Source organism: Stegodyphus dumicola, chromosome 4, assembly GCF_044657685.1.
Source record: "Stegodyphus dumicola isolate Sdum_Otavi_A_Nest chromosome 4, ASM4465768v1".
Classification (NCBI taxonomy): Eukaryota; Metazoa; Arthropoda; class Arachnida; order Araneae; family Eresidae; genus Stegodyphus; species Stegodyphus dumicola.
In genome coordinates this window covers 162700943-162726682 of record NC_140771.1, presented here as the reverse complement: position 1 = coordinate 162726682, position 25740 = coordinate 162700943, and the positions used below count along the sequence as shown (strand labels likewise).

The 25740-nt window shown below is 32.0% G+C and overlaps 1 protein-coding gene across 2 annotated transcripts in view; it reads right to left on the bottom strand.

Annotated features, from left to right (window-relative positions):
- Positions 1 to 25740, bottom strand: part of LOC118180464 (sulfotransferase 1B1-like) — a 144482-nt gene that overhangs the window by 18079 nt on the left and 100663 nt on the right. For both annotated transcript variants that reach the window (XM_085815720.1, XM_035349555.2), the window contains exon 5: positions 25363 to 25463. In XM_085815720.1, coding sequence (XP_085671846.1) covers positions 25363 to 25463 — 101 coding nt within the window. The remainder of the gene's footprint in view (positions 1 to 25362; positions 25464 to 25740) is intronic.

Sequence of the window (25740 nt, the reverse complement as noted above, 5' to 3'; positions counted from 1 at the left end):
TATTATTTTAGGTAATTTTTAAATTTTTATACTTTTATTTTAATTGTTTGTGTTGCATTGTCTCTTCAGATAATTAGATAATTGTTTTAAAATTTTCTATTTATTCCTTCGAACTGAGCATTTTAAATACATTTATTAATATAAATTTTTCAGAATTTGATTTTATTTATTCGAATTGCGTTTCTTTCGGAAGAATACTTTGTAACCCACACTACGATGCGTTTGAAAACTGCATATATTAAAAGAGAAAATACACTAAAGCACAGTTAACACGCTTTTCAATGTTCCGTTCAGAAAAGATATATATAAATAAGAGAGATGTATAACCGACATTTTAACTTAGGATGACTTGCATACACTGCTTTAAACAGTTTTATCATTGTGCCCATTGCTTTACACAATTTTATCCTACATTTGGTTTTTTAAGATGTTATTCATATTTTAGTCAAGTATTTTATTTTTGAAATCGCAAGAATCAAATATCATAAAAGGTTTTAAATTTTAAAAAAATACAAATATTAAATTTTACGCAAAAATTTATTTTCTCTTTTTCTTCAGGCATACTACTTTATTCTTGCTCTTTTTCTTTAGGCATTCTGCAAGTATATTAAAAAGCATCCAACTTTTCGAAATATCTTGATATTTCTGACAATCATTTTAAATAAAGTTATCGCCTTCCATTTCATAAAAGCCCACAAACGACCGAGCGGTAAAGTCGCTGAACACTGGTAGTTCACTCCGGGGTTCGAATCCCGGTAAACGGTCTGGTTGCATGGGAGTTTTCGTGGATTTTCTCATGTGTACTGTGTATGCCAGCTGGTTTCCCTTAGAAAGTTCTTCAAGAAGTATTTGGTCAGAGCCTTTATCAGTCTTTATAGGCTAAACATTTTGAAGGTATGAGATGAAAGGAAAGACTGGTTTCATCAAGAGGTTTTAGTTTATTTAATTATGACAAAGCACACTAGGGCTATCTGCCTAAGGGATGGGATGTCTTCGTGGAGGACTTTCTAAGGGAAACAAGCTCGCATACACGTTACACATGGGAAAAACCACGAAAACGCCCATGCAGCCAGCCCGTTCGCGGGATTCGAACCTCGGATCGAACTACCAGTGTTCAGCGACTTCACCGCTCGGCCGCTGTTTCATCAGGAGAGAGGAAAAACATCTTTAGGTGACATCCACATACATCAGTGGATAAATTCCTGAATCTTCAAATAATTCCACTGAGAAAATCATGGGTTTCTCCATTTATGATACAATATGATGTTCTATAACGTAATTTAAATTTATACAACCATATAGTTTAAAACCAGTTCCTCTTCACTTTAATCTGCAATGATATCGTTTTTGTCTTTTCTGTTAACACAAGCTCAATGGATGATATTTGCTGGTGTACACGTCCAAGTGTTTTCTCTTTGAAAGCCTAAATTCTTTGAAGTATCCTGAAAGTATATTCAAAAGCGTCCAACATTTTGAAACATCTTGGTATGTCTGACAGCTAAATTTTCCCTGCATAATTTTGCTTACTTTTCTCCCTAATTTTCTGCTTACAAAACAGTTATTTTCAGTGCTCACAAAAGAAAATTAAGATTTTTCGATTGCTAGACTTCCATAAATTTTGCATTCTTGTCAATTTTTTAAAATATCAATTACATGAATTGCATTTCAGCTGAAGACAGCTTTTCATTTTCTAGTCATTTTAACTATAAATAAAGTTTAAATCGAAGTCCAAATGATAAATATTTTAATTAAAAGATTCTTGCTAAATGACAAAGAAATAAAACAGTCCAGCAGGGTTTATTCTGTACCACCGAGTAACCCGATTCTTATATCGGCTGAAAAATTCTAAATCATATTAAAGATCATGTTTTTTTATACAATCTGTAACGCGAGAGAAAAATTAAGAGGATTAATATAAAAGATTATATTTATATATATATTTTTAAAGCTGGGACATGAACCAAACTGTCAAACTTTTAAATTTACGTGGTGATTAAAGTTCCAATTTGAAATAGTCATAAAAGGAAAACTACCGGACCAAATGTTATCAAACTTGGGAATCGTGTAAAGGAGGTTTATTTTCCGCAGGGGGGGGGAAGAGTTCAGAAACTCACCACCAAGGGGAAAATGGTGCTGTATACAATATTGTTAAATGAAATAAGACATGAAAACATCTGTTTAAAATGTGTTTAATGGTTTCCGAAACGTGTTACAAAGCATGTTCAATGTAGCGTCCAGCATTTTCCGAAATCAAGTTAAATCCTGTTACTGCATTCTCAACAGCAGCTCTTAGCATATCAGGAGGAATGTTACGGACATGTCAGTGTATCACATTTTTCATTTCTGACAAATTGTTTAGATTATCACCATAAACAGTTCTTTTGAGATAACCCCATAGCCAAAAGTCACAGAGGTTGAGGTCTGGTAAGAAGAGGGGAAGTGTTGGCTTATAAGACGTTCATTCGTGAAATGTTGCCTAAGTAACTGTGCGACACACGTGAGGTTAGGCCTAGCCCTGCATAAAAATCGTAGTATCTAAAATACCACGTTACTGCAGTTCATGTATCACGAAACATTTTAACATTGACTCTAAGTGAGCTGCAGTCACAGTGGTCCAGCTGTCGACTGCTCTTCAGAGAAAAATGGTTCACTTATAAAACTAGTTGTCATATTCAACACTAAACGGTGTGGAATGACTGCTATGCAATCGAATGCAGTAGGAGAATGCAATGGAATTAGGTAGATAACATGAGGGATTTCTTTGGCCCAAACCGATTAAAAGCGTTTTGAATCAGTATCTTCATGTTTTAGGGCCGAATTCAGGCTTCAAAAATTACAAATTAGCGATCTGTCAGAAAACGATTTCCAGATTGTACGCACTTGTGTGAGTGATTTGCGATCTCACATTTTCTAATCGCTAATGCGTGATTTTCACGGACGAATTTCTCACTTACACGGATGGCGCACTCGACGTTTATCGAATTTAACGCGTTTAAATGGTATATTGCTTACTTCAAACTTTCTTAAGGGTATACAACATATTAAACTCATGTAACAAAAGGTTAAGTTAGATTCCGACCCATATTTCGTTTAACAATATTGCATACAGCGCCATTTACCCCTGATGGTGAGGTTTCGAACTTCTTTTTTTTCGCGGAAAATAAATTCCCATGACCTCCTTTACACGATTACCAAATTTGATAACATTTGATCCAGTAGTTTTCCTTTTATGATCGTTTCAATGTGGAACTTTAATTATAACCACTCTGTGTATTATTAAATTTTAATTTGAAGCTATGCGTTATATGTATACCATGTGTAAATTTCTCGCTTGTATGGAAAAATAAAGAATTGAAGCAAATATACTTAGGATAATGGACCAAAACTGAAAAAATTTCCCCTCCCTCCGAAAATAAAATATTGAAACTTCGACCTTGAATTTATTGGGTTATCAAAATATTTAATTTTATTTATTTTCGAAGTCCTAGTTCCGACAACCTTTCCCTTCAAAAATTCCGAATTACTTAAGCTGAAGTAAAAGATTTAGTATATATTCACTGTATGTTAATAAAGTAATCAGAGTGTAATAAAAATAGATTATAGAATTTACGCTGATGCAACTTTTTGTCTGACTGCACAACATGTAATGGAAGAGAAAGCTTGTAGAGATCTGTTTTTGACATGCCTCTAAAAGTAGATGTCATACTCCTTTTGTATCTTCAGTGTCAAAAAACTTTCCTTTGAGAGGCAACTTTAGTTTTTTTGAAAGAAAAAAAATCACAAGAAGATGCAGGACGATTGAGTACACATACTTATTTTCGGAACACAAGCGGTTCTCCGACTGGTTATTGAATAATGAAAAGATGCATTGTCATGCAAAACAAAACATTTGGAATACGTTTTCTGATTGAAAACGTAAGATTAAAAGTCACCTGCTTAATCCACAGCCATTTACAAGTCAACTACTCGGGCAATTGCAGAACCGTTTTGATCCTGAGCTTGTAAGACAAACCTAATATCACTGGATTTAAACACTTCCTTTAATCTTCCGAGAACGTTCCTTCTTTAGCTCATATTCCAAGAATATTAAGTGAATACAATTATTGCAAAAGAAATTGAATATTCATTTGCACTACGGTTTGGTAGTTTACTAACGAGTTAACAAAACTTAAATTCTGCTTTTTGTGTCTAAGAATATAACAATATTTTAAATATTTACAAATAAAATATTAAATTGGAGCCTCACCAGTTGCCTAGCATTTGAAGATTGAAATACTAATTGTTTGTTGCGAAGTCTAGCACAGGCTTTGCATGGTTGGTTTTCGTAGTTTTCTAGGTTCTCTTTACAAAGGTTCTCTATGAAAGCATCTTAACCAAATAGCTCCCATGTTCTTTCTATGTTCAAATAACCAACTAACCTAGTTTAAGCGCGATTTCCAAGTGAAGTTACTAGCAAAACCCGAATACTCATTAAAAATCATATAGCTTGCCAATCGGGAGTAACATGAAAGATACGGCGCCAATAATTGAATTGCTGTTACGGTACGCTGTTTCTAAACTTAGATGGCCATTCCTTAATTAAATAGCCCACTAGCAGCCGAGCGGTAAAAACGCTGAACACTGGTAGTTCGGTCTGAGGTTTGAATCCCGCGAACGGGCTGGCTGCATGGGCATTTTCGTGGTTTCTTCCATGTGTAACGTGTATACGAATATCGTGTGCAATCTTGATTAATATAAAATTAAAAATATTTGCATTCAAACAGAAAGTTTTTTGAAATATTTGCAATTACTTTATAAGAAGGATTTATTAATAACCGTAATAATTACTTATTATATTACTGATGATTATGATTCAGTTCTGCCCACCAGCGGCCGAGCGGTAAAGTCGCTGAACACTGGTAGTTCGGTCCGAGGTTCGAATCCCGCGAACAGGCTGGCTGCATGGGTGTTTTCGTGGTTTTCCCCATGTGTAACGTATATACGAGCCAGTTTCCCTTAAAACGTCCTCCACGAAGACATCCCTCCCCGTAGGCAGATAGCCCTAGTGTGCTTTGCCATAATTAAATACACACACACACATGATTCAGTTCTTGACAGTTACATTCTAAATTAGAATTTTAAGGATATAATGAAAATAAGCTACGCACAAAAATACATTTTAGGATAAAAAATGAGTTGATATGTTTTAAAACTTCTTAAATTTATTTAATAAACATCGTATCCTCGTTGTTAATTGAATCCAGAATGTTGGGTGTCGTTTATATAATTATTCTTGCTTGTTCACAGAACCTGCTGAATTATCCAGCCATTAAGTAACTCCAGATCATTTCTACATAAACATTGAACTCCATTAATTCAGTCTCTAGAGGGTTGTATGTTTATATCATAATTTGACTTTTATAAAAATGATTATTCTAAATATTATGTTTCTATAAAAATATACTGTGCTTTAAAAATATGGATGATAGTATCAGCCGCTCTTTCAGCCACTTCATAAGCAACAGTTTGTTTAGAAATAAATTATGCAGTTAACGTCATAAAATATTTTCATAAAATTCAAATAAACATCAAACGAAAATTCTCAGTTTTAGGCAATTCGATTTAAACGAAGTTAAGTAGCAGACTATAAAACGAAGGTAAAAATTTACTCTTACAAAAATGTACTCTTATTCTTTTTTTTTAAAAAAAAAAGGAAGAAAGAGAGAAATTTAAAAAAATAGTTAAAAATTTGAATAATATCATCTATAATTAAAAAAATAGCTTTTCATATAGTATTAATACATATTTATTACTCATCATTGAGGGAGAAAATTTCATATAATTAATTTTCCGTAAAATTTTACTTGAAATTTAAGGTTAAAAATAGCTGTGGCAATTCACTGTAACAAAAATCCATAGACCACATTTGGCGTTATTATCGCTCAAAAAAAAGATGCCAAATTTCAAAACACGAAAATATGTAAATTCGTGTATATCTTAGAAAATTTTGAATAAAAAAGTCTAGTTTTTTGCAGATATGCTTAAAAATACATCTACTTTAAAATGATGGTAAAAATTTCATAGGTTATAATTCAAATTTTTTTTCGAAAAATTTATAAAAATTATTTAAAAATAGAAATAAAAAAAATAAAACACAAAAAATGGGTAAATTTTATTTGGAATGAACCTAAATTTCGAAACGTGAAAGGAAAAATAATAAAAGTTTAATAAAAAAAGAGATATTGATAAATATTTACCAAATTCAATTAACATTGAGGAGCTAAAATTCTGAGAGCTAATATTTTAAAAAATACTCGTACGATTTTTACAAAACTTGGTATTCTGGCATAATTTGAGTCGTAGAATGGAAATATGGAAAAATATTGATATGTTATTTCAGAAAAAGTCCAATTTTGTGTCAAAATACCTATGTTAGAATAGTGTTATATATAAATCTAATATATATCCTAAGTCGCGCTTTCGAGACATGAAAAACGCAGTTTGGATTTTGTCAATCAGCCCAGAAGAACGGAAGATATAGCACTGTCCCCCCCCTTTTTTTTTTTTTTTTTTTTTTGAGCAGTGTACATAAATTATAAAAAAATTGCTTTTTTCCAATTAATTTGCACATCTTAGTAGGCACAGTGACAATTGTGAGAGTTACAATTTGACATTTCCAAACAATTAAGTAGTTCACAAAATAATATATAAAAGTTATGAAAGCATCTTTTTAGCATAGAAAATAATAATCGTCGAAAGAATCAAGGTGATCCTAAGTCTTATCGCTTTGGAAGATCATTGTCTACCTTCGTAGACGTGATTGAATTATCACGCGTCTTTTCAAAGCAACTTTGCAGAAGCCATTGTAACGTATAAAAGTAGTTATGGTAACTGTTTATCGATATGGCATAAAATTGTCCTGTATTAAAGATGCCCAGCATGCCGTATCCCTCTGTTTATCTTTCCCACTCGGCAATACTTAAGATAGTGCCTTTTACATCGCTAGTTCAAATAATTGGGTTTGAATTTTCTTCTTCAGTGAAACAGGAGTCAGTTTGAATGCTAATTCTGAACATATTTTTATCTGAAGAGAATCTGAAACGTGCAAATTTTCATCAAATGTTTCATGAAGGACGCAGTTTTTTTGGTGGCGGCTTGAGGAGGAATCGTAAAATAGGCCGGACTGATGTAAGAAACTCGTCAGATGCGCACAAATGAGGTCTTCCATCTCTTTAAGGCTTTCTAAAGGTTTATAGCCCCAAATTTTCTCCTGATGGACTATATATCTCCAGCTCATCCATTTTCTGTAATGGATGTGTAACTAGAAAGTGAAGATATTATTCGACTTGACTAGCACACATGCACTCCGCAATTCATTTCTCCTGAAAATATCCGGGATGCCTTTGCACGTCATATCACAGTATGCCAGCTCAGTCTCCAAGCTTCCAGGAGCTCAAACTTACTCTCTAAAAAGTATGAGTTTAAATTCTATGATATTTAATTACAGCCTAAGAATTTCGTAAAAGAAAATTTCGACTCCTAAAGGTCAATTCGTGGTGATAACAAACTATACTATCTATTTTTATCCAGTATAATATAGGTATTATGAATTATCTTTTCCGCAAAATCATGCATATATTTTCTCTCTTAACTTTTAGTAGGCAAATTTTCGGCATGTAAATAGAGCGTTTTGTTCCTACTGAAGTTTATGAGAAAATATAATACACATCTTACCAGTTTTCTCAAATGATGCTCATTTTATACGTTATCATTTCATTTCGCATACAGGTATACGATTTCCTTTATGCTGATTTGAATAATTAATTGTACGTACACTCTGTAACGCGGGTATAGTATTTATATCTTACGCTCCACTGGACCGATTGACTAAATTTAACTTCCTTTTTTCATCTCTCGAAAGTGTGACTTTGGATGTATATTAGGTTTATGGTGACCAGACAAAAGCCCACTGGACGAAAGCGCACGCGACAAAAGCCCACAAAAAAAGACCCCACTGCGATAATTGCCCACGCGAGTAATACCCACACCGATGAAAGCGCACATTGGTAAAAGCCCACACAGATAAAAGCTCACACAGATATAAGCGCACGCTGATAAAAGCCCACACTGACAAAAACCCACAACGATATATATGCTACGTTAAAATTAATATTTTTCCCCTTTTTTCTTCAGCTTCACAAAGCAGATTCATGAATAAAGATAAAATAAAAAAATAAATTAAATTAATAACAAATAATTGAACAATAAATTTAAATAGCGGAACACATTTCATTTCGGGCTCCGGCTGAATTAAAATCCTATATGTATATAGAACAGAGAGTCAATCAAAACAATACAGTTAAAAACATATACATGTATGTGTAACTTTGTTCTTATATTTACGCGACAAATGGAAGTGCCCTCGTATAAGTCCGACATAGGGAATACCAGCTATATTGCTTCTTTTAATTCTACAAAATTATAAGAAGTATAAAATGTATGTAAATTTTCATCATATGCAGAGAATAATTTAACACTGTAGAGAATTTTGCATACAATGAATATGGAGAATTAAAGTCGAACTTTCATTTCAACGAAAAAAATAAAAGTACCGTATTCTATTATGATTAAGAAAACATTTGTGTGCGCTATCACAAACACTGTTTTAATGGCCACTATTTATTTCATATTTTGTCACACATTAAAGAATTTTTGATTAACAAACTCAACAATTTCAAAGCGAAAAATGACAACATTATCAGGGATTTAAAAAAAAAAAAAAATTTACCTTCAGCGCGCGAGACTCTGAATCGGAAATTCTAAAGATCTGTTTATTTTTAAATTATTTTGCGATATTGCTGTTGAATTGAATTTTATGGTTTAAGTGCGAAGAGCATGATATTTAATAAATAAAAGTAACGCACAAAACATTTAAAAAACGCGCCTTATTGCATAATTTATTATTTTAATAATATATATTATTAATAATATTTTATAATTTATTTATTTAATATTATTTTATTATTTTTATTATTATTACTGTTTTATCAGTAATGTTCACAATTTTGAAATTCTAAGTTCCATAACCGACAAAATAATTCAAGTTTATGATATTTGTTATTCTTCTACAAAATCGCTTATCCTATGCGCTTTTTAATTGCAATTCCACGCCTGCGTCGTTATATATCGTTTTGAAGTCCCTAATGAAGGAAGTGCTTTTAATCTTATATAAATCTATGAATTCCATTATATAATCAACGCATTCATCTTTGATGTATTCCTAGAGAATATATGCATTGATTGCAGATAATTGAAGTGAGTTCTAATTTGTTCATTGTTTTCATGTATATTTGATATGATAAATTATGTTTCTTTTTCCTAGTACATTGATCTCAGTAAACAGTAGATTGTTAATTTTCATAAAAGGAAAAAAATCCTTTAAAATAACTATATTTTCAAACGAGGAAAACTCAAAATTGATTACAGTCAAAGGACATAATATTTCAGTAGTTTGTTTCCTTTACTTCGAGAATAAGAGTTACTGCAGAGCAACTTTCTTCAATGCCTTGCTTAGAATAGAATAGCAGAGTTTGGACACTATGATAGTTAGTTTAATTAATAAGGTATTTTCCCCCTCCTTTACGTAATACATCGCGGTGTAATTAGAATCATACTCGACGCGTATTCGAGAGCTCCAGGGTTCGAATCCCGGCAAAGAGCAATGTACATTTTTCACGTCTGCAGCATCAAAAGACGTAATGACTCAAAGTCCGTAGAAGAACAGGTTAGCTCACTTGCGTACCAATGATTATGCTATATAAATTTAATAATATTTGTGACATAAAAAAATTAATTTTACAGTCACGTTCAAATTTACATTAAACTTAAATCAATGCAAAAGTCTATAAGAGCCAATATAGAGCGAGAACTCACTTTCGTTTGTTTACGCAAGTGAGGTAACATATGATTCTTCTTAACTAAGAGACTAAAACTATCTGCCTATGAACAAGGAGGCTTTCGTGAAGACTTCTGAAGGGAAAATATCTCGTATTCACGCTACAGAAAAGAAAACCATTAAAACTCCCATGCAGTCCACCCGTTCACTAGGATTTCAACCTAGGTAAAACTACCAGTTCAGCGACATTACCGCTAGGTCGATACTATGAAACTGAAGAATTCTTAAAGCATACGAAAAATTTACTGAATTTTTCTACTTTTCACAATCAAATTGAAAAATTGAAATATTTTCCTCTTTTGATCTTGTTTTTGTTATAAATACGTATTTTTTAAAGATTTGTCCATAACGTGTTGAAATGAATGATAATTTGGAATTAATTTTTTTTCTTTAATGAATAGCCAATAGATTGCAATTTTCTTGATCTAATTTAATCCTATCAAAAATTCTGTTCTAGTAACGCTTACGAAAGGAACAAGTAGTATGTTTCTTTAAGTCTTGAATAACTTCTGAAACATCCATAAACAGTATTATTGGGTTTGATTGCTTTTTTAATTAACTATAATGAAAGAACATAAACTTTCCCGAGTTTGCAGCGCACCTGATATAGCATACGAGGGCTATTTCCCTAAGGCAAAGGACGCATACGAGGAGGATTTTTTAAGGGCAACTAGCTCGTTTTCGCATTGCTCATGGGAAAAAAAAATACAAAAACGACTAAGTAGTCACCTCATTCTCTGGGATTTTAACGCCGGCTTAACACAATGACAGTAGTCATATTCACTCTGCCAGTGGTTGGCCTTTTACTAAGGCTGGGAATTTTTATAATATTAGTATTTAGTATTGCAAAACATTTACAAATGAAATTGATGCTTTCAAGGAAAAGTTTAATTGAATTACTTATTCAATCTATTAATACCGAGAAGAAGATAAAACTGAAAGCATATTGATCAAATATCAGGTCTGTCTTCTAAATTGGGTATTAAAAATCATTCCTGTGATTGTTATAGATTTGTGCATATTGTATGGATTTTTTAAAATGCGCAACTGAAACTGCGGTAACACCATTAATTTCTTTCGACATATTTCATCCTCTGAAAATTCTCTATTCTGAAAATTTCGTTCTCTGTTTGAAAACAAAATAATGATCCTGTTAACAGTTGTACGGAAAGTGAGAAGCTCTTTTTTTTTCTTCTCATTCACTGCTTTATGACAGTGTTTAAGCAACACTTTTTACAATACACTGTAATAAAATATGTATAACATTTTTTTTTACGCATAAGTATTAAACGACTACGTTTTTATACTGTTTGGATAATCACTAGACGTCTGTGTTTATAGACAGTTTTGATAAAGTTAAATGGAAATGCACGGAAAAGCTATTTACCTAAAAAAAATTTAAAAAGCTATTTATATTGCTTATTATTTGTAAGATTGCTGTTATGAAAATTAGTCCATTTTCCCAAACATATACGAAACAATAAGCTATTTAAATATATGTTTATTATACTATAGATTACTGCGGAAGATGAATTCAGCTATCGCCTTTAAAATATGTAGTGAAAGATCCATAAGTAGCTGATATTGGTATAATAATAACAAATTTAATAATAAATGAAAATAAGGAAAAGTTGTATAGAAAAGAATGATAATATTTATTTTATTACTCGTTTACTTTTATATTTAATAAAAATCACTTTGCTCATTACTGTTCTTACTTAATAAAATTCAGAACCTCTAACATATGATAGCATACGTCGAGGCGTTGCAACCATGGCCGGCGCTAGGCATTTTGTCGATCGGCGTAACTTTTGAAGGTTTTAAATTTTGCTTTCCGGTGCATTACTAAATTAAAAAAACATTTTCAGCTTCTAAATGCCTCTGCCTTGTGTATTACCTAAATCCCAAAATTTTTGCCATCCCTAAATTTTGCTGCTCAGTGTTTTTCTAAATTCTAAAAATTTTCCCGCCTTTTAATTCTGCCGCTCCTGCTGTGACGTCAGTCCAGTTTCAACGAGTATCAGTTTAAAGCTTACGATTATTTAAAATTCTTGTAACATGTTTATTATTCTAGTATTTCCGAAAATAAAGATGTTTCTATGTTTATAACGTTAATATCAATCTTATGCTGTCAAAAGTCTGTCATTAAAACATCTCTTGTATATATAAATTTTCAATACTATACCGATATGCTTCTATTAAAAGAAATCTTCATTAAATGTTAAGGTGCTTTAAATCATTAACATTTTGAAATTTATTTTAATGATTCTGTTCAACTTATTGTGTTGCGGATATTCGATTCTAATTAAAAATAGGAACTTTGAATAAGTACTCTGGATTTATATATTAGCTTCAAACTGTCAAACCAGATTTTAGTTGACGATGAGCGGTTATTATTCAACTATTTTTATTCTCCATTTTAGATATTAGATGTAGAAATAAATTCCATTTTTACTTTCAGTACGTGTTGAAAGTATTTCTGCTGTCTTGGCTAATTCGATAGCAGTATTAAAAATTCGAAGAAAACATAGATTTTTGGCAACTCAACAGTTATGTGCAGCAACCCAAAAATATCAAGCTAAATTTCAGAAAAGCGAAACCCTTCCCAGCAGGGAGCCTATTAGTGCAATCACTCCCGTCGAAATTGCTGGGGGAAAGAAATCCTAACGCGAGCGTATAAATGCTTGCTGGCCGCCTAGAGCAAGATTTTGGTTAGACGTATATATGCTTGCTGGGTGCTTAGAAGAGGATTTTGGTTGGACGTATATATGCTTGCTGGGCGCTTAGAGCACAATTTTTTCGATTTGGTAGTGCTGGCATGAGGTGTTGCTGTTGATTAAAGAAATTGTTCTTTCTGTCTACGGCGTTGCTTTTCTTGCGATTTTGTGAAGTAAGGGAAAACGACATTGCTCTCACTACTGAAGCTGATCCTGAGTTGCTGTCGTCTCTTCTTGATGTTCACGATAAGTATGTTTTCTTTATTCTTTTCGCCATTAGGTTAAAAGTTAGGATTCATGCATATCATGGACAAAGAGGCGATTGAAAACCGTATCAAATCTGTGTGTGATCACAGAAATCTGGAAGTTACCTGCGATAACTTAGAAAAACTTAAGCAACTTATGCTTTTTGAGTTTCATGCTTATCAAAATTCATTTAATTCAAAAAATGCGACTGAAGTTCACTTAGCCCACGTCAATGCTATGGAAAAGGATATACAAATCTTAGAATTATACATTAATGAAATGAAACAAAAAGAAACCCTAAATAATCCAACAGAGGAAACAAATCAATCTGATATTACTGCTAGTCAAAAATCTAGAATCAAAAAGAAAACCACAATAGATAAAGAAGGATACATAACCCCTAGAAAAACTCATAAAAGAACTCTATCAAATTCCGAAATTGAAGAACCAGCTCAAAAAAATAAATTCGAGGAACTAAACCCTGAAGACAATATGGAAGCAGAGGAAGGTGAATTTATTACACCCAACAAAAAAGCAGGACACATTTCCCCTATAGTCTTAGCAGACTTCACGGGGGATTGGGATAAGATGAAAGAAGATTTTGAAGATCAATTAAATATAAAAAAATATCGTGGAAACCATGGAGGTAGGAAAGGGAGGAGGGGCCATTCCGCGCTAGAAGTGAAGCACTGCTTTGAAGCTTGGGTCACCAGACGGGGTGTTTTTTGTTTACATTCAGAAGCTCGCTTGACAAAATTCTGATAGTATTTCGACACACGACAGTTCCATAGAAATCGAAAAAGGGACACTCTCGCATGAAAGAAACATTCATAGTGTGATGGATAATAGCAATTTGTATAGTTTACTGACATTTACGCAAAAATCACATCTTGGTTATTTTTCGATAACTAACAACAGCGATTTTGATTATGAATTTGTTTTATAAAATTCTAAGCTGTTGCACTACAAAAATATAGATTTTAAGAAAATTGCTAAAAGAGATCTGCTAAAATTTATTTTCTAGAAGATTTGAAAAGTTTGAAACTTGATGGCTAAATGTAAATATAAAATTATGTATGTTAAAATATTTGTAGTTAGGCACATAGGTCAGATTAAGTTTTTATTAAATAGAGTAACGCATGCAAGGGCTATCTGCCTAAAGAGAGAGATGCCATCGTGGGGGAATTTTGAAGAAAAACTGACCTTTGAGTGGGTATTAAAAATAATACTTATAATTTTCATTCAAATTATATTCATATATATTTTTTATGTAAAACTTTCGGGTGTATGCTAAATTAGTGTAAATTACTTTACACGAAAAATATAGTGAATGCACAGAAATTAAAGATTTGCACATGCCGGAAATGATAAATAGGAAATATGTATGGGTATTTATGCATGTGCTTGCAAAAAGCATGTATCTGCCTTTGAAAAAATACTTAAATATTCATTAAATTATTTATAAATGTATTTGAAATGAAGAATTTATTCACTTATAAACAACTGTGATAGTACTGTGAAGAAATCTAATGATTAAATGTATCTAATTTATAATGATTATAAATGTTATCTAAATATATAATAACCTTAATATTGAATTGTAATCATAAATTGAAATCCTGTTCACAAATACGTTATAAAACTATTTAAGCAAGAATTGTTCGTATTGGAAAGCAATCTGTTAAAAGGTATTGTAAAACAAATGCTATGAGATGCGCACCTAAGAACGTAATAAAGAGTTTTGGAATATGTATTGTTGAAATGAAGGGTAAAAAAAAAATCTGATAAGTATAATTAAAAGAATTATTTCCTTTACATTTTATAATAACTCAGTTACAAGTTTTAAAAAACTTATTTTATTCCCTTTCAGAAATGTTCAGAGAAAGTCAAATACTATTTTCCTAATAATTCTCTAATTTAAAATGAACCGAATAGAGCATTAATTATAAATTGACTTACATTTTTCGATTTAAAAGAAGCCAAAAAATCATGTCATATTTAAGAAAGTATTTTAGGAAGAAGCTCTATAAATAGAAAAGAAATAATGCATAATTTTAATATTAATAATACAATAAACTTTGATCTTAGTTTTTGTACCTTAACCGAATAAAATCGAATTACCTTAATTTTTTTTTCTAATGTAATTAACGAAAACTTGTGAAAATATTTCATTCAAATTAAACCATTCTGAGAAAACTGTCCTGTGAAAAGTATAGCATTTAATTCCGTTCAGAATGAAATGTTGTTTAAAAATATGTTGTTTTCACATACTTAGGACTCTGAAGTGTTGTAGAAAAAGAAAATATATACATTTATATGTATATTTGCGACGTAATTACAAAATATTTACACCCGAACGCGTCAAATCCCATAGAACTCAATGGTAAATGACCCAATGTTTTGGTCACCACGTAGGGATCGCCGGTGCTTCAGAGCAGGGTACGGAGAAACTTGTTTAGGGCGACTCCTTCTTACTTCCTACCTCCATGGTGGAAACCTAAGGGGAGGTACACTGACCATAAGAGTTTATGACTCAGACCACTACCGCACAGTTACTGAATACCTAACTAAACTACTTATTCCTTTTCATACTTATAAACTCAACAGTGAAAAGCCTATCAAGGCAATAATTAAAAAACTTCCAAAAACAGCTAATATGGAACTAATCAAAAACGAAATTGCCCAAGAAGGTATCCCAATTCAAAAAATTCGACAAGTAATTCACACTATTGAAGGAAAGAAAGTTCATCTTCCTGTTTTTATAGCAGAATGTACTAAAAATAAAGAAGGTAAAAGAATATATGACCTAAAGAAACTCAGAGGTCTGGATGTCTTCATCGAGCCTTTTAAAGCTCGCCCTGGACCCGTGCAGTGCCATAAGTGCCAAAGGTACGGGCACACACGGGACAAATGTCACTATAAACCTCGCTGTTTAAAATGTGCAGAGCCTCATGAAACATTCACTTGTAAACAAACAAAAAATGACAACAAACTCCCTGTCTGTGCCCTCTGTGGGCAAAATCACGTTTCTTCCTTCAAAGGTTGCAGTAAACATCCTTATAATGTTCAGAAACAAATCGAAGAATCTAAAGCTTTCAAAGAAGAAAAGAAAAAAGAACAATTTAAATTTAACAAAAAGGATTTTCCTTCACTGAGAACAAACCAAAAAATGCATGGAATACTTCCAAGGAAAATGAAAACACTAGTAAAACAGAAGACACAAACTCAAACCCACTTAGCTTTTTTGACTGGATAAAAATCCAATTCACTCAAGTTAAAGAATTCTTTCAGAAATTTAAAACAGCAAAAACAATATTAGACAAACTAGAGGTCGGTATGGCGGCCTTCGAATATTTCTCAAATCTAAACTATGAATTTTAATCAAACTCATAGTCAAATAAATTTTATCTCAGCTACAAATAGCTTCTTAAAGATTTGTTACTATAATGCAAACGGCATCAGATACCAACAAGTGGAAATTTCAAATTTTCTTACTAGACATAACATTGATGTTATGCTAGTAAATGAAACCCATCTCCGCTCTTGCGACAAATTTAAAATACAAGGCTACCACATCTACAGAAAAGACAGAAGACATAATAGAGGGGGAGGAAACGCAATTCTCATTAAAAACCATATCAAAACAGCCAAATATGATTTAAATCCCGCTTGTACTATAGAAAATGCTGCAGTACTTATCTATAGTGGTTTTAGAGAACCTTTTCTTTTTATCTCCGTATACAATCCCCCCTCCAGCACTCTTGATCTCAATAATCTGAAACTACTTACTGAAAATAACTACCCCACCTTAATAGCAGGTGATTTAAATGCTAAACATTCCTCTTGGAACTGTAGAGTCACAAATAGAAATGGAGAAAATTTAAGCAACTTCATCCACAATAGTAACATCAATCTATGATTTAACCAAGATGTTTACTTTTTATTTTTACTATTTCGTATCGTGTGTTTTAAAATCAAAGTTCGTGGTACCACCAAGTGCTTGCTCTCACTCATTAGCCCTAGTGAGCTACATGACCTCATTTTCACCTTTTACAGTTTCCTATTCATTTAATGATTATATCGCAAGTTTAGAAGATTTTCAAGTGTTTCAAAAGACATAAGACTCTTAAATTCACAAATAGATGTTGCTTTTACTATGTTCGAACTTTATTTATTGCCAAAAACTACAAAAACTTCATTTTTCGAACTCTGACTCCTCGACCAATCTAAATGCCGGACGCTGATCACGTGCTCCGTTCTCTTCTTGACTCACGCAGAAGTTTAGAATTTCATTTCGCTTCTCGCCACCATTTACGTATATAATCACCCATGCTATGCCATGATATGCAACTTAGCAAAACTTATTTTATGAGTTCTCTCATTTATTGATCTCGCCTTCGGGCGCGGTGTATTTTAAATACACCTCTTAAATTTTTAACTTTATGGCCTATGGTAAAATGATAATATACTGGTAAGAGCTCCTAGTAGCTAAAGCCAGCAGTAAAGATATGATCCAAGATCCAAGAGCACAATTTTGGTTGAACGTATATATACGGCTCGGCCACTTGGAGGGTTAAAGCACGGTTTCAAATATTCTAGTTGAATTTTGACAACTTGGATTTTACATAAATTAATTTCTTTCCCCCTTGAAATTTCATTTTTAATCATAATAATTATTACTCATAAAATTTTTCAGGAAGTCATAGCTATTTTGGATTTCCTGAAAATGTGTGTTTTTAAGTGGGCATTCATCTTGTGGGCTTTTGTCACGCAGTTTTCTAACTGGCCGCTGGCTATTCCGGCGGGAAACCATTGCATTCCTTTTCTTTTGCCCCCAGCTGTGTGAAAAAGCAGTTAAAGAGAGGAGAGTCTCGCTTAATTGCTTTATCCCCTGTCGAACCTGGGGTGCCAAAGAACGGGGCCTCAGAAGGGAGGGGGTGACAGGAGAGAAATTAAAGGTTGGTCAGGAATAAATTAAAGAGGATTTTAAATATTTTTTATTAGTTACTGGAAAAAAACAATATCAGAAATTCCGCTTGTAACTGAAGTTAACCCCCTATCTTGCATTTCTTTAGTCTAGTTTTTGAATAACGTTTTATGTATGGATTTAGTTAGAATTTCAATTATTTAAAAAATTTCAATAACTGAAAAACGAATGGAATTAAATATTTCTTAACTATTTTTAAAGGGATAATTCACTGTTTTTGCAGTAAAACTACAGAGTGGAAAAATATGCTAGTTCCTGATTCGATAGTGTCTCTGACAACTTTTTGATGAACTAATTAAACATGTTTGTTATATCGAAGCAAAGCCATTGTTTAAAAGTAAAACTACCCGAACTATTTCTAAAAAAATTAAATTATTACATATATTAAAATTTATGTAAAAGTAATATTTTTCATTTTAACTTTCATATGGTTGAAAACGCAACCATATGAAAGTTAAAATGAAAAATATGAAACCATATAAAAGTTAAACTATTCGACTAATTTTAATAACGAAGGTTTCTGAACTCAAGAACAAGAGGATTTAAGAACCATGAGCCCAGCGTTGTAAGAAAAGTAATCTTGCACATTAAAAGTATTTTTTACTTCAATAAAAAATATTATGTTACTCGATTAACTGTAAACGCTTAAAAACAGTTCGTTTTAATTTACCGTAATTATTTATATACAGAAACTTTCAATGAAGCAAATTTAAACAGCATTCAGAAACTGAATTTTATTAGAACACTTCTTTTGTGGGTATTATGCTGTTATTACATGTTGAATATTATTTCGCCTAGATTAAGAAAAAGAAACACATAACATGTAAAAATTTATTATTTAGAAAAACTATCAAATTAAGGTCATTTTCTTCACCTCGAAATGCATTGTTTTCCCTATACGGATTTCATATTCTGACAGCGCAGAAATAGTGGCTACATAACTTGTAGGAGATATTTCTTATAAACCTCATGTGTTCGCGATCAAGTAGAAAAAATGCATAATTATAGAGCTACGTTTTGAATAATTTTTTCCTTATTGAATGAGTTCAAAAGTTTCTTATATCTTGTTTTCTAGCATGAAATGTTTCACCAGCTTTTAAGGTTCTTTCCTATGAATAATTTAGTAAGCAGAAGTTAGTAAGAACATTGAAGTAAAGGTATACTTCAAATTTGATCTCTTAGGTTTATTAGGTCTGGCTACCAAATAAATATTTTTGAATTCAACATCAAATTTTAAACATAATTTTCTTTTAATTTGTGTCTTAACTTTTATTTTCAAAAAACATGCACGTAATCCAAGTTTAATATAACAAAAGTTAGTATAAGAGAAGTGTGACAAATTAAATTACCTGTATGTAGACTATGGGTCCTCAATCAGGAGGAATAGCCCTAAGGGGAATTTAACTGTTTCAGAGAGTAATTTAGTCAACCTTTTCTTTACGTATTAAGTATTTAGATTTAGTTTATGAATATGAAAAAGCACTTTTATTAAAATTTTGGTATTTACCAATATGTTTTATACTTGTTTAATTTATATTAAAAATAATCCATATTTAAATAAACGCATATGTACTTTTCAAGTTTTGGGAAGAAGAGATTGAATGATCGTTTAGCAATGGTGTAAAGGGCACATGAGGGGAAAATTGTTGAGAATCATTGGTCTAGACTGAGCCAACTTGAATTAAATATAAAATTTTATACTTTACGGATTTTTGAGCAATGCCCTCACCGGGACTCTAACTTGAAACTCTCGAATTCGCGTCGAGTGTGCTAACCGTTACACCACGAAGGCATGCTGGAAGGAGGGAGAAAATACTATTCTGTTATGTATTATTTCAGCATGTACTGTCAATTCTACTTTCCGCTTCCTCACCCGAATGTAAATAAGTAAACATGTTTAGGATGCAAATGAGTTAAGAGTATTTAAGGCGAAGCTTTTGCGATTCAAAAGGAATGCGAGAATTGGCTACGTCGACTTCTGCTGTCAGGGTTTAGCCATTTGCGGCCGTTGCATTAAGTGCGTCAGTAAGTTAATTGTCTGAGAAAGCCTGTTAGGCTAATCTTGAATTCCTCTATTTAATTTACTACCTTGAAATGTTAAGCTTATTTGTTGTGCTGATACTTTAGCAACTCAATGTTTTGTTGATTGAGTTGTTAAAATATCAACATAATAATTTAAGTATTGTTGTATGGTTGTACTGATACTTTAGCAACTCATTCGTCAATACTGAGTAGCTAAAGTATCAGCACATCTATACAACAATATTTAAATGTAAGCAGTAAGCATAAATATGCAGAATGAAGTAAGCTTTGTAAACAATTTTATAGTGCTAACTTAATTTTGATAATAAACACTGATGTAAACAGATCATGTTTGCAAACACGCCCTAAAAGAACATCATCTACATCAAGCCTTTATCTTCTTCATCACGCCTTTATCTACTGCAATATGTAATGTCCTGAAACATATCATCTTCATCACGCCTTTATCTACTGCAATATATAATGTCCTGAAACATGATGCCTGTACCTATTACAATAAATAACGCCATAAAACATGCACCTGTACAACTATGTATCTCTATATATATTATGTAATATAATGCATTTTACTTGATCTAATTTAACCCCCGGCGGTGGCAGAACGGTGGCCCCTTCACTTCTACGTAACATAACACCACAAGCAGTGGTCTTATATGTTAAGCACAAGGTGTTCTCTTGTAAATAGTTCTTCTTGAATAAAAGGTTTCAACTTTTATCCTTATTCTGTTGTTACTGAACATCAAGTTGATTAGTGAGTTTGGTTTGGTGTATGTGAGCACGGCAAAGCCTCGAGGATTATCTGCCTGAGGAAAGGGATGCCTTCTTGGAAGACTTTCTAAGAGAAAATGGCTCGTATATATGTTACACATGGGGAAACCAATGAAAATCTCCATACAATCAGCCCATTTGCGGGACTCGTATCTCAGACCGAAGTACCAGTGTTTAGTGATTAACTATTTTTAAGGTAATATGGTCTTCAATAGATATAATTCACTATAATTATTTTCTAATGGATAATGGAATTCGTTTTCTAATTGGCATTAGATTAAATTGCTATTTACAATAGGGAAATTTAAAAGCACTATAACTGTAATTAAGAGCACTGTAATTTTTCCTTCACAATCAGCTGTTATATAACATTAGCTGTTTTCTGTGTATTTTCCATGTTATATAACTGATATCCATACGCCTTGAACAAATATACAGCAAATGCCAGACAAATTATTAAAAAATTACAATTTGAATACTAATTTTCTATTACTATACATAATACTATTAATGAATGATGAATTTATGTAATATGTATACTTAGAATTTAAATACGATGAACTTTGAATCTGATGACTCTATAAATATATATTTATGTAGTTACAAAATTTTATTAGATGTTATTATATGCATAGTTCTTTGTAATCTTCACAATCTCTAATAAAATGCTACATATTTATTACTATAGTTTGAGGTAATTGTACTTAAATTTAAGTAGATATGTTGACTTTAAGAGTTGTTCCATTCCCTCCCCCGCAAAAATAAATAAATAAATAAAAGGAAAATTAAAAACACTATTCCAAATTGCTGTAGTTGAAATATTAAGAGGCTACATTTGGAATTCATTTTCTGACAACGTATCAATGTGCGCTTTCATCGCTGTGGGTATTTGTCGCGTGGGCAATTATCGCAGTGGAGTCTTTTTTGTGGGCTTTCGTCCAGTGGGCTTTTATCTGGGAACCTAGGTTTATGTATAGCGGGGGTAGGTACTAATACAGGTATTTTGACGCTAAATCGGACGTTTTCTGAAATGACATACGCTTTTCATATTTCATTTCCGCAACTCAAATTATGCCAAAGTGCCAAGTTTTGTAAAAATCGCGCAAGTAGTTTTAAAAGATTAGCTCTCAAAACTTTAGCTCCTCGGTGTTAATTGAATTTGTTTTATATTTGCTAATATATATATTTTTAAATTAAACTTACTTGATTCCTTCTTTCACAGTTTGAAATTTAAGTTCAATCCAAAAAAAAATTACAGATATTTTCTGATCTATGTTTAAAACTTGTATATTTTAGTAATTTTATAAATGTTTCGAAAACCATTTTGAATTATAACCTGTAAAATTTTCACCATCATCTTAAATTAGATGTATTTCTAGACATACTTGCAAAAATTAAAGGTTTTTATTCGGAATTTCCCCAAATATACATGAATTTATATATCCGCACGTTTTAAAATTTGGCATATTTCTTATAAGCGATAATAACCCCAAATGTGGTTTACGCACTTGTTAAAACACGTTAAAATTATTTGAAATAATGAACAATGCTCCCTTTTTCCGTTGGTGGACAATGAAAGGGAAAGGAAAATATGTTACCCTAAATTAAAAATTTCGCCAACTGTATTATTCTTGGCGTGAACTTTGAAAAGGGTGAGTCAAGATAAATTTTTAAATATCTTGGCAAGTTTCTCAGCAAAATTTTCAAAATATTATATTTAGGCGTAATTTGAAACGTAGAATCGAAATATGTTAAAAAGTTAGTATATCATTTCAGAAAAAGTTCGATTTTCTGTCAAAACACCTATGTTAAGACAATGATATATATAAATCTAATACATATCCTAAGTCCTGCTTTCGAGAAGTGGAAACGCACATTAAATTACGTGAATCGACCCAGTAGAACGAGAAATATAGAACTGACTCCCTCTATCTTTGTGCGGAATGTACAATAAGAACTTCGACTAAATTGAAATTTTTGATAAGTCAAATTGAATATCTAAATCCTGTGAAATCCATTCAAAATCATATTAACTTCCCTTGATAATAGTTCTCTAACTTGATTAGTCGGAACTTTTCAAAGGACGCTGAAATGACGTTTTTGGTATTTCTATCTCCATAAGCCGAAGTCCAAGTTTATCTCGTTATCAAGGATATCATGACCCATATCTCCTCGGCAGAAATCTAAAATGCGAAGCAATTGTCACTTCTGCTCTTTTCTGGATTATTTAGTCACCTTCAGGAAGCAGCTGCAATCTTAGCTGTTGTAAATATCTAAAATTATACTTCATATATTTATTTTTGAACTATAATATTTGATAAGTCCAAAAATAAATATACAAATTATATTTATTTTTGGACTATAATCTATAATTTTATTTTGAATAAAGTTATAATTTCTGTGCTGTGAAATAATTTAAAACTTATCCTTAACACCTAACGGATACACAAGGAAGGTAATGTAATACTTGGCGCCCAGCACTGCTTAAGTATTTACACAATGTACAACTCAAATGTAAAAACTTAATCAAGTCTTTATTTGCGACTCTTGATGAGCGTTATGAAACTTAAAACGATGATAAACTAAAACCAACTTCTCTTACAAAAGCAGTCTACCTGCCTTGATGCTTAGATTCCGGTATTTGCGGTTGGAACGAGATATCGCTTAATTCTTTAACAACTCATCAAGTCTAACCAATACTTCTCGGCAACTTCTTCACAAAGGCGCAGGCGACTGTCATAGGTAAAACGATGCAAGCTTCATGTGCATCGTGGTTTAAACGAACTTTCTAATCTATATCGCTTGCCGTTCAGATTACATAACTTTTTGATTCAAGTGAGTTTCTTGATGTGTCAAGAAAAACAGAAGATAATTAAACTTAAATCTAACTGAAGAGTAAAACTTAAGAATAACTGCCGAAAAGTTAAACTTCACTGTCTGACACTTTATATATCGCTTCTGATGTCTAAAACATACAGCAAACAGTGAAATCTTTATCGCAGTTACTTCTGAAATTGCATTATTTATGCTGGATGATCGCAAAGACGCTCACATCAAGCTTCCAAAACATAAGGAAATTCCAAAATGTATATTAATTGCAAATGCTTTCAATAGACGACATTCTAATACAATTATAATATATCACTTGGAATTTCAATTACAACTTCAACTGCAGCTTTAAAAACCATTTGTTTGATGGAAAATAAAGATGAGTTTTTATTAAAGGAGAACGAATTTCTATGATTGAGAGTTGTTTCGCAACGAATAATTTGGTTGCGATGCCATCTTTCTCACACTCTTTGTTGGTGACTGCAACATTGTATTCCTGATTCCATTCACTTTGTCCGAACTTATAAGAGACGAGCGGTCACTTCATTTCTTGAGGTGAATGCTTCCAGTTTCTCGAAATCGGGTTGAAAAGTGGAAAATTCTTGTTTCCAGTTTGGTTCACAAACAACTGGAAACGTCTCTTTAAACGCTTCAATAAATTTTCCATAAGAATGCATTGCGAAGTAATGCACAATCATAAAACGTTCTGCTTTGAAAAAATTTATCTCCATCTTGCACCAAACGGTTTTTAAAGCTAACAGCACAAACTGCAGCTTCAGGTAACAACAGAAGGGTCATTCATTGAAGCAATTTGCCATTAATGTCCATTTTAGAATTTTCACAGGTTTTGAAAGTTTGATATATGTGATTATTTGATCACCCTATATAACAGTATTGAACGTCACGACATCCAAGTTCTGTAAAAGAGACAACTATCTCCACTGAAGACCAAAGGTGTGTATAGCTGTGGGTAGTCGTTTCAAAAAAGTTTTTAAAAAAATATTATACTATTCCACCCGTCTCGACCCGACCCGTATTAATTGCTTCTAAATCGGTTTTTTTTGGGGGGGGGCGAGGAATTGTTTCAATTTTGATATTTACCTTCCAAATTTAATCTGCTTACAATTGATTAACAAGTTAAGCTATTTGAAAGCAAAAGCAATAGATGAAGTTCTTAAGAATATTATTTTTTTTTTTTACTTTTTAATCTAATTGATTTAAATAAAAATGCATTTAATTTATGATATTTCAAATATACAGATGATATATAACTTTCCCATGCTAGTCTAAATGTATATTCATCTAGTAGCCTATAAAATGTTTCGTTATTTCCCTCGGACCATCTCTATTGATAAACCAAACTGAACTTTAAGAAGACCCTTTCAGTTTTTTATTTATATTTATTTATTCGTTTATTCGGAATGAAAAAAATGATACTACTAAATGAGGAAGGGGATAGTTTAAATATCGAAGAGGAAAATTTCTTAATTTTCCTTATCATTTTCGAAAGCATGTCGTTTGATCCATATGATTTCATGCCACTGTCCGCAATATTTTTTAATGCAGATAAGGACTGTAAACTTCGGTTTGCTTTATTTTAATTATGTTTCAAAAATTTTTATGTAACAAAATAATTGTAGTTATAAGCAATAATTTCTCGCATGCTTTATTAAATAGATTCGTATGGATAGCTATATACAAAATCTACTAGTTTTTCAAGTATAATTTTTCAAAATTCTCGTTAACCTGAAATTTCAATTACTTGGAACTAAATTCTGCTTTTTGAATTTCGACTGCGATTATTCAAAATAAAAAAAAGTATAATATTTTTTTCTTACGAGTTTTAGTTCTTCGTATGCTATGAAGAAAACATTATTCGGATAGTGCTTGCAGAACTCCCAGTACGGTAGCACGTGATCAAACCATGATCCGTATACCACTGCAACAAAAAAATAACAATCAAGATACTGTAATAGATGTTTATTTTTACAATGTTTGAAGAACAACTTTGAATCTAATGAACGCAAGGGATGTTACGTCAACACAAACTTTAATTGATAAGAAAGTACATAACATCTTCTGATAAGGGCGTACTTTAGGAAAGGCAGATAATGCCTAATCCCCCCCCCCCATGGTTAAGAAAGGCAAAATATATGCTAGAACCTTTCGAAACTCTGGTCTAAAGACCAGAATTTCTCAAACTTATAAGCACCGCG